This window comes from Podarcis vaucheri (genome assembly GCF_965113315.1).
Source record: "Podarcis vaucheri genome assembly, chromosome: Z".
In the NCBI taxonomy this organism is placed as follows: domain Eukaryota; kingdom Metazoa; phylum Chordata; class Lepidosauria; order Squamata; family Lacertidae; genus Podarcis; species Podarcis vaucheri.
This window is the reverse complement of record NC_138758.1, coordinates 39,115,554-39,125,866: the sequence shown is the minus strand read 5'-3', so window position 1 is coordinate 39,125,866 and position 10,313 is coordinate 39,115,554. Positions and strand designations below refer to the sequence as shown.

The 10,313-nt window shown below is 45.8% G+C and overlaps 1 protein-coding gene across 1 annotated transcript in view; it reads left to right on the top strand.

The window, feature by feature from the left end:
- Positions 1-337: 337 nt before the first annotated feature.
- Positions 338-10,313, top strand: part of LOC309523895 (patatin-like phospholipase domain-containing protein 7) — an 87,818-nt gene continuing 77,842 nt past the window's right edge. The window contains exons 1-9 of the mRNA XM_082208121.1: positions 338-702; positions 1,818-1,980; positions 3,033-3,172; positions 4,984-5,071; positions 5,614-5,705; positions 6,408-6,571; positions 6,841-6,913; positions 7,050-7,115; positions 7,400-7,610. Coding sequence (XP_082064247.1) covers positions 1,840-1,980; positions 3,033-3,172; positions 4,984-5,071; positions 5,614-5,705; positions 6,408-6,571; positions 6,841-6,913; positions 7,050-7,115; positions 7,400-7,610 — 975 coding nt within the window. The 5' untranslated portion in view covers positions 338-702; positions 1,818-1,839. The remainder of the gene's footprint in view (positions 703-1,817; positions 1,981-3,032; positions 3,173-4,983; positions 5,072-5,613; positions 5,706-6,407; positions 6,572-6,840; positions 6,914-7,049; positions 7,116-7,399; positions 7,611-10,313) is intronic.

Genomic DNA, 10,313 nt, shown 5'->3' with positions numbered 1-10,313 from the left:
CTTCGGGCGGGCAGCGCCATCACTTGGGGAACTCCCTGCCTTTTGAGATCAGGCAACCTTCGCTCTTCGCGTTTCTTCGGCGCCTCTCCCTGTTGAGGCAATACCTTCCCCAGTCTCTTAAAAAGTTGGCGCGAGTTTTTAACGTGTTGCACTGTTGTCTGCGTTAACTAGGGTTGTGAATTTTTTTCTCGATTCTCTGCCGTTTCACCTTTTTGCAAACCGCTTTGAGGGATTATTTTTGTGTAAAAAAACGACAACACAATCATGCGGTGCATTCAATTTTATTAAACAAACAAACAATAAAACAATACAAATAAAAAAGAATTGTTTTAAATGTTGAAACCCGCCCTAGGGGCCTTAGGGTTAAGGACGGAAAATAACAACAACATCGGTGGTGGTGGTGACGATGGTGGAGAGAAAGGCGGCCCAAGTAGCCGAGCGAGTGAGCCCTCCTCACAATGGCCACCTTTCTAGACCGAGGGAGAGGAGGAGGAGGAGACGCTTCAGGTCGTCTCAGGCCTGGAGAGGAGGAGGGAAAGGCCGAGGGGGCGGCGGCAGCGAGCGATCGTCCTGACCCGGCCTCGCCTTCCCTTCCCCGCCGCCGCCTCGCCTCATTCACTCCCCCTCAGAGGCGGGGAGAAGATTGTGGGGTGGCTGCCGCGTTTCCGCTTCGCCTCCGTCGGGAATCGGGACGGCCGTGAGGTGGGACATGCTGTGGTGCTGATGGGGAGGCTGAGAGGGGCTTCTTCACCCTCGACCCACGGATAGCCTGCGTGGTTTTTTTGTGGGGAAACGGGGTGGGGGTGGAGGATTAAGAGACGGGCCATCCCACCCCCACCCCTGCACACCTTATGTGGGGCTTTCTTGATGTCTAGTGTGTGCGGGGTGTGTGTGTTATAGTTTTTGTTTGTTACCACGTTATGTATTTTTGTGTTTTAATATTCCCTGTATTCCTCGGATGAAGGGCAGTCTAGAAATGTCATAAGTAAAAATAAAATTGTGCGGGGCTCTGCCGCGTGAGGAGTGCGTTGAAAGAAGGGGAGTTTTAAAGCCTCTTTCTCCTGGATTCCAGGGTGTCTGAAGTAGTTGTATGTGTGTTTGTGTGTGAAGGATTAAGGAGTGTGTGGCCCCCCCCCCCGCTTCACACCCATTATCCATGGGGCTTTATTTATTCATAGCATAGGGTTCTGCTGTGCTAGGGTGGATTAGGAGAGGGACTTTGCAAGTCCTCGTGGGTTTGAGGGCGACTGTCAAGTAGTTTGTGTGAGTGTGTGTGGGATTAATTAGGGGACCCCACCCTTCCAAACACAACTTTCCCACCCACAATATTTCAAGCTTCTTTATGCCCGACAGATGGGGGGTCTACTGTGTTGAGGTAGGTTAAAATAGGGAGATTGTAAATCCTCACGCCCTCCAGGAGATGGCTTTGAGGGTGACTGTGAGATAGTTTGTGGGGTGGGGGAGTATTAATTTTCTTTTGTTGGGGGGGGAGGAGTGTTCAGAAGGGGACAGAGCCTCCTTCTGAGTGCCTCTTCTTCCAAACATACTCATATAACTTTACAGTTGCCCTCAATCTATAGTCTGCAGGTTGTGGAGGATACATAGGTGTGTGTGTGTGGGGGGGGGTGTCTCCCTCTTTTAACCTGTTGCTGTTGGGGATAGAATGAGTTAAAAAGAGGGACTTCTCCCAACCACCTGGAGATAGATTATATGTAAAGTGTGAAGTTGATGCATGATGTGTAAAGTGTGAAGTTGATGCACAATTTGGAATGTCAGGGTTGCTGATTCTGCTTTTCTTGTGCTTCCCTTCCTTCCAGACCAGGATGAGTGTCCACTAACATGGCTCTGCAGTGTAAGATTCAGACCTTGCAGGTGGTTGACACAGAATACAGTGCTGATGCCGTAGAGTGGTGCCCTGTGGAGGGCTGGCACAGCATCCTGGCATGTGGCACCTACCAACTCAAGAAACCTGACAGCAGTGTGAGTGGCCCTTTCTGGTGTTGCCTATGCAGTGAAAAGAGCTCCAGCAGTTTCAAGTTAACAGTTACTTGAAGCATATTTTGGGGTTGTTGTTAAGGTGCTTTGATGTTAAGGCTTAGGATGGATTGTCTATAACTTGTTTTCTCATTCTTCCCACTTTTGGCTCATCCACCTCAACTCCATGCAGAATGAAAAGTTGATTTTGCTTTCATACAGCAGTATTGGGGAACCTTTGGCTCTCCGATATGTTGCTGAACTACAGATTCCAGCAGCCCTAGCAAATGTGGCGAGGGATGATGGGAACTGCAGTTCAGCAACATTTGGTGGGCCAGATATTTCCTATGCCTGGGATGCTGTCCTTCTGATTCAAAACCTTGCTTGGGTCAAAACCCCATTTATAATCCAACACTACTAAATAGTCCAACAAGAACATCAGATACTACAGGATTAAACTAGCGTACCTGCTGCTGTATTGTTTTAAACAGGATCCAGCTAGATAAAATACTGTAATTTTGAAGATAACCAACCACTCAAAACACATTAAGATTGCAGCTTAAGGTGCTCTTAAGCAAACCATTCTTCTTTCATCCCCTCTTGAATAAGAATATGTGTGATATTGAAGTTTCTGTTGCAGGGATTAATGAGATAATATTGAGATAATGTACAAGAAAAGACTTGAACACTGTAGATATGCTAAGTTTTAATCATTTTGACAGGAAGTGTATAGCAGTAGTAGTTTTTATTCAGGCTAGAATAAAATTGGTTTTCTATCTCAATTGGTTTTCCATATCTTGGCTTGTCCCAAATAACTCCCAAATGAGTTTAAGTGAGCTGTTCACCTCTCCTTCCCACCCAGGCATGACAGTGGCCTATGTCTTCTTTAGCAGAGGTGACAAGAGCAATGGGGCAAACTTCCTGAGGGGACTGATGCACAGGAATTTCTTATGTTCTCTAGCTGTGCAGTTGACGGGTAGTTCAGGGACAGCAGGTAGTTGAATGTCTCAAAGGCAATGTCTCAAAGTAATAGTTTTTGATTTTGCTTCCCATTGCAGGCTGGTGAGAGCCCTGAAGGGAACAATGAGCCCCATGTGCGCCTGGGCCGCCTCTACCTGTATTACTTTGGAGAACAAATTTTCACACCACTGACTGAGCTCCAAAGGCTGGAAATGGCTGCCCTGCTGGACATTAAATGGTAATGCTGGAGACAAAGACCAGACCAACACCTAAGCAGTTCTTCCTCATGTTGTTTGGTAGCACATGCAGGGCTGTCTTAAGCATATCCAGCACCGTGGTGCAAAGCTTCCTCCAGCACCCCCCATTTCCCATAATTTTTTAGGGAGGACAGCACTGCTGGCAGGGCTGGAGGAGGCGGGCAGCGGCTGGAGGGCAGCTCCTCTGGTGGGAAAGAGGCGGAGGCTGGACACGGCGCCTCCCGGCTCAGCTGTCTGCTTTGTGCCACAGTGGCCACAGCAGACGGAGGCTCTGGGCACAGCACTGCTTTGGCGTGGCATGGCGGAGGCGGGTGAGGGTGGTGAGCCGATGCTGGGGGCCACTGCATCCACCCTCCACCACTTCCCTGGTGCCCTCCAGAATGTGGTGCCCTGGCGCCCCACGCCACTAGCCTCTATGGGTAAGATGCCCCTGAGCATATGCAAAGAGTTTTTTTTCCCTTGGAGGGGAAATGACAACTTTCCACTAAGGGCACTATACCCTTCACCAGCACTGGATTTGTGGAGAAAGTGTTGGATGTGGGCTGAAGGCTTGCTTCTCCCATAGACTCTAGCTTATGGCCTTGGTCATGTCATCCTGGTTTGGTTCCCCATCTATAAAATGGGAAGAGCAGTGTCCAAACTTGCAGTATCGTTGTGAGGGCAAGCCTGTGGCTAAATCAAAGTACTCCTTTCTGTTGAACCCATGTTACCACTACACAGTGCTTTTTAAAAAGAAAAAAGGTGCCGGTATTCACCATGAAGTTGTTACAGTAAGTGCCACACATTTAACATTTTGGGAGGAAGGTGCCAGTACTGCATACCCTTGAGTACCCTCAGAAAAAAGCGCTGCTGCTACACCTTAACAGTGATGCAGATCGGTGGTCTTTTACAGCCTATTTGCTCAGTATGATATCTACTGAGCTCAGGACATGAAAAATTACCACAATCCAATACAACTGATCATAAATATTACATTACAATGTGAATATTATATAGGCAGGTTACAAAAATTAAAATAAGTACGATTCATAATAAAACAGGAGGAACAAGAAGCTAGACCAAAAAATTAAATGTATTACCGTATTTTTCCATATATAAGATGAGGCAATTCCCCCCCCCAAAAAAAAGCTTAACAACTCTGGGCAATTTCCCCCCATTTCCTCAATTTTGAGTCCCCCAAAATAGTCATCTTATACACAGGGGTGGTGTTATACATGGTATATACCGTATTGTCCTGAAAATAAGCCACACTTCCCCCCCAAATTTTGACGGTGAAAAGTTAAAGTGCGGCTTAAATTTGCAACCCTACAAAAATTAGCTTTTACTATATCACTGCTGAAACAGACATATGGTAAAATGGAACAAAAATGTTTTATTGCCAACTTGCGAGCTTAAGACTGTTGTGCAATTAATTTTAATGCCATTCATTGCTTTCCCCGTATTTTACAGTGCAGTATTGATTTTTTATTTGCATTTACGGTGCTACGAACAGGTGTTTAACCCACTTGCGGGTCCTCTCTAGTACGCATAGGATTTTCTTCTACATTTGTCATTTACAGGTGTGAGGGCCTGTGGAATTTTAAGGGAGCAGCTTTATATTTGGGTACATTTGTCTTTTTTTCTTTTTCCCCCTTAAATTTTAAAGGTGCAGGTTATATTTGTGTGCAGTTTATATTTGGGGCAATACGGTAGATCTCTTATTATACTGCATTTGAAATGGAGATGAAGTGCTTAAACACATGTTAATATTTCATTTATAAAGAGAGGTATTTATTATTCATTCTTCTTCAAGGTGCCACGTTCCCATTGCAGAACATCCTGTTCTGGGCACTGCAAATGCTAAGGGAGCAGTGGAGCTCTCCCGCTTAACAGGAAGTGAGGTAAGTGAACCGGAATTGAGCTTCATGGTTAGAGTGTGAGCCATAGCTATGCAAAGCGGTTCCTTTTATAGACAGGTATAGGATGTAGCTCTGTGTGGTCATTCCACTTCAGCTTGAATGTATTTTCATGTTAGGAAAGGTAATACAATTGAGGGTGCTGACTTTATGTTGCAGGCATTGAATAACTGGGCATTGTCTAAGCACAAGGTTCTTAAGGACAAAGGGACAGTAAAGAGGGAGAAGCAAGGGACAAAGAATTTTTTTTTATAAAAAAGAAATGTATTGTTATTATTTATTTAAACAAAATACAAGGGTAGTTGAAACTGCTGCAAAAACCTTGGACGTGAAGGCTGGCATGTGAATAGGGCTTGAGAGAACAGTCTCTCTTGCTCACAGTGACCGAAATTGTACACATGCTCTGAATTGCCTGAAGAAACTTAATCTGCAGTGGGGTCCAGCTGTATTTTCTTAACTGAGTGTTGGATCTGATGTTCCTCCTTGGGCCTGTCTAGCCTTGATCAGTTTTCTTTTCCCTTCAGTAGAAGAGCTGCAAGCTGGAACCATTGTGCAGCGCTGACCTGGGAGCCGAATGCCTTGCCTTATCTCTTGATTGGTCCACAGGACGAGGGCAGCGGTGAGCAGAGGCCAGTTAGCTAGACATTGGCCCAGTGCTAGCATTGCTGTGTTTTAAAAGTTGGAACAAAATCCCTGCTGTGGGAGGACTGTCTGACAGCTGTGTCTAATGGAAGTCTGCATAAGTTTGTGCCTGGAGTTTGCCTTTCCATGCTCTGTTTTGGGGCTTTGTAAGAGATCTATATGCAGTCACTGAGGGCATATATATTTCTAGTCCCCTACTCCATTCAGCCTATTTTCTGCCCACGCTGAGCAGAGCAAGGTCTTGCACTTCTCAGAGTGCATTACCCCATTGCCTTTATCTTAGGAATCAGGAGCCTTTATAGCTGCTTGCTGTTTGGGCTGTGGGTGCCTTGGGAAAGGCACAGCTGTTTGCCTCGTTACACACACACACACACACACACACACACACACACACACACACACACGTATCTTATCCAGCTTGCAGATGTTAGGATACCCTGTTTTCCCCCACAGCGCCTCACAGTGCAAACATTATCAGGGTTTTAAACTGAGTACTCTGACTGCTACTGACCACTTATAGTGGATCTGGGAAATGCTTTAAAATCCAGTTATCTTCTTTTAGTGATGGTTGTGACAGTTTCTGTGGAAGATTTTTAAAAGATTGGCCTTGTGCACAGGAAATTCCCCCTCCTGCTAAAGACTAACCTGTCCTTTCTATTTTGCACTATTTCCCTTGTAGTGGCTGCCCACTGCAGTTGATCAGCAGTGATTCAAAAGGGAGGCTGAACTTGCTGTCCGTTGATGAATCTGCCTCCCTGCACATATTGGAACAGTGGAAGGCACATGACTTTGAGGCCTGGATTGCAGCATTTGACTACTGGAACACATCTATAGTATATTCAGGTCTGCATCTGATGGCGGTAAATGACACATGGGAAGTGCTTAGTTTTTTCTCTAATGCTCACCAAACCACTGTTGCTGGCAATAATGTTGGGTGATTTTTATGCTTCATGTGCATTAGCAGCAAGGCTTGAGCTGGAAACAAAACATTTCCTGCCTTTGGAGGTCTATCTTCTAGCCTTGTGGAGTGGCTCTGTGTCACAGGAAAAAGGTGTCTCATCTCCAGCTATCTATACCGTCACACAGCTTGATCAGTTTTCTCTTTGTTTCAGGTGGAGATGATTGCAAGCTACGGGGATGGGACATCCGGAGCAGCCCGAGAGCTCCCATCTTCACTAGTGAGAGGTAAACAGTAGCCTGTCAGATGAGGGTGCATTGCTCATCTCTCCTCACTGTTTGGGCAGTTGTCTCAAGCAGATTCAAACTGGGGCATCTGATGAAGGTTCTTGCTGCCTAACCTTTGACTTGCATTCTGTGACAGGCATACAATGGGAGTGTGCAGTATTCAGAGCCATCCACTCCGGGAGGATCTGCTGGCTACAGGAAGGTGAGTTTCCCTGAGATATATCTTGTTATGTACATTTGTCTGGGTTAGTGATAGACAAGTGAGCTGATGGTTGTTTGTGTGTGTCTGTGCTAGAGACTGTGGGAACTTATGGATGGGACCCTGGGTGCCTGAAAAAGAGCATGGTTTGGTTCTAGCTTGGCCTTTGTCTTTATTGATTGCCCTGCAACAGTTAAGTAAGGGTTAGCTAGGAATCTGAAGTCCTCTATTGTACCCTTGAAAAACCACCTCTTATGGTGTTCTGAGGACTGTTTTTGTTTCTCCAGCTACGATGAACATGTCATGCTGTGGGATACCCGGAATATGAAGCAGCCACTGGCGGACACCCATGTGCAGGGTGGAGTTTGGAGGTTAAAGTGGCATCCAACACAGGAGCACTTACTGCTGGCAGCCTGCATGCACAATGGCTTCAAAATCCTCAATTGCCAAGGCTGTATGGGTGAGTGCTTTGATCTTGGTAGCTGGCACCTGGGATGTGTGAGAAAGGCTCAGGGGCTGGCTGAAGCCATATACCTGTGTTTTTAGTACCTTCTTCTGGAGTGAAAGACAAAAGACAATTTCCAGAGTATATGAAACATTCTTATTCTATTCGGCTACCAACACTCCTAACTTCATCTTGCTGATGAGATCAAATGCTTAAATAATACTCCTAAGGAGCTGGTTTGGTGTTGATCTGTGCTGTTTGCTTGGAGATGCTTGAAAAGGAAAATGCAAATAGGTTAAAGAGGATGTCATTTATACATTCTACCTGAGAATAGATAACTGGGCAGAATATAGTTTCATAAAAACATGATTTATTTTTCCTTAATCAGTGGAAGGTAATATGGAGTAGCCATTAAGTTGTTCCTCCTGCCCAGCAGCAAGAAGAGATGAAAAGTTTAATTCCTGCTAAAAACAGTAGTTGAGAGATAAATTATTTCCTATTTTACTTAATGCTTGACTTGTAATGTAAGCTCTTAGAGCAGGGGTCGGCAAGCTTTTTTGAGGGTGGGCTGGTTCACTGCACCACAAACCTCCTGGTGCATTGGAGTGTGTGTGTGAGCGCGTGTGCATGCGCACACGACAGAAGGGACTTCTCTTTCCCCCAGCCCGTCCCCCTGCCTACCTAGGGTGCTGCTGAGAGGCAGAGGCTGGCACCGTCAGCTTCAGAGGAGGAACGAGCAGCCCAAAAGGACTGCTTTCGGGCTGCTTGTTCCGCCGCTGCCGCCACCACCACCCTCTACCACTCACAAGGGCAGGCACAGGAGCTGCGCTTGGCAGAGTGGAAGCGGCGGTGGCAAACAGCTTGCTCCAATGAGCGGCTGCTGGAAATGCTCTTGGCCAGATGAGCCCAGCCCCCTTCCTCTTCTTGGCCATGTGCAGCCACCGCTCACTCATTGGCCAGGGCCTCAAACCTTAGCAGGCGATTGGCCAGCGATTTGCTATACGAGGAGGAGGAGGGAGGAGATTCTGCTGCAGTGAGGGAAAAGCGGGGAAATGTTGGTGGGGGGAAATATGGCGCCCGGGCCCGAGCAAACCCCCATGGATTCCCCTCACCGATCCATGGAACTGGCCATGGGCCATATCTGGCCCATGGGCCTTAGGTTGCCAACCTCTGTTTTAGAGCATTGTGGTAAACTGGAGTAAAAGCTTATTTAATAAAATTTAAAACTGAATATGGTTACCATTGTTGAAACTGGTGATTACTTATGCAACTTAATTGTCATCTAACATGTGTCTGTCCTTTCCTTTCTTGTCCCTCAGTGGAGAACAAAGAGGAATGCACTGTTCTTTCCTCTTATATCCTGCATAATTCCTTGGCTTACGGAGCTGATTGGTCAAGGCTTTCTCTGAGCGACCCCCTGGAGCTATCTGCAGTGATGCCTGTAGTTCCTATGGAGCAAGAAGCAAGGCGAGTGGATCTCAAAATCCAGAACCTGAAGATAGTTTATGAATCCCCTACGGCCACCTTTGATGTGGTGTTGGAGGAAGAGGATCAAACCCCTGGCTTGCCAATCCAAGAAGAAAGTAGCTTTGACCTGCTGGGACCACGTACTGATGAAAAAGGTTCAGAAACCAAAGCACACAGTGAAACAGACTTGGTCAAAGTCAAAAAAGAGACCAGCCTCTTAGCAACATGTTCTTTTTATGATAATGTCCTACATGTTTGGAAATGGGAGGCTAGCCAGACTGCTACTTTGTCCTGAACATTGTGCTAATTAAAGTTATGGTATGCCTGCCTTTTTCAGTAGCAGGCCTTTTTAGTACTAGGGTTTGAAAGACAGATATAGATTTTTGGTAGGAAGGCCCTGATGGAGTTCCTATCACCTCTTCTATATCAGATTTCTAGCTTTATTCCTGGGAGTCTTTCATCGCTCTGAGAGCTTTGAAGACTCCTCAGACACTTCAGGGATATGTTCTCTCCCTTCTCCATCCATTTTATTCCTTGCTGCAGAAATAAGATTACTACACTGATGAAGTTCTCTTATTCCACTATATATTCTACAGACAGCAGTTCCTCTTAGTTTGGGGTTAAAGTAGGGTTTCCATATTTCAAAAAGTGAGAATCTATACAGAAAAGTTGTTGAGCTTTCTTCGGGCCAAAGTTGTTGAGCTACTTCTACGGGAAATTGCCAAAAACAACACTGCCATACATCTGATTTTCCCGTGTGTTTAAGCGATTTTCGCCTGGACACTGTTTCTGATGGCCAATTACCGTCTATGTCCGGGAAATTCTGAATGTATCGCAACCCTAGTTAAGGTCTCTCTCCCTATGTGATCAAGGAGATCTGAGGATGAGCAAATAAAAGTTATGCTATTCTCTCCTATTTTTCCAATAAAGTAAACTTGACTTGCTATCTATTATGCAGCAAGGAAAGCTATTCCATACTACTTTGCCCTTCTTGGGGTAAACACATCCAGGCTACTTTACTCTTGATACCAGCTGAAAATAAGTGGCAGCCTGTGTGTGTCTCTTATCTTGCCTCATTGTTCAGTAGCCATCTAAATGGAGAACTCTTCTCAGTTAAGAACTTGAGGAGGGAGGGGAAATGCTAAAATACAGAGCAGCACTTGTTTCATGCTTCTATTGTCTACCTCCCCCTCACAGGAAAGGCAAAGTATCACTCTGGCTTTATGCTTCAGGTTTGGTTGAATATGTTACTGGGAACACATAAGCTAAGGGGAAAAGGGATACAAATT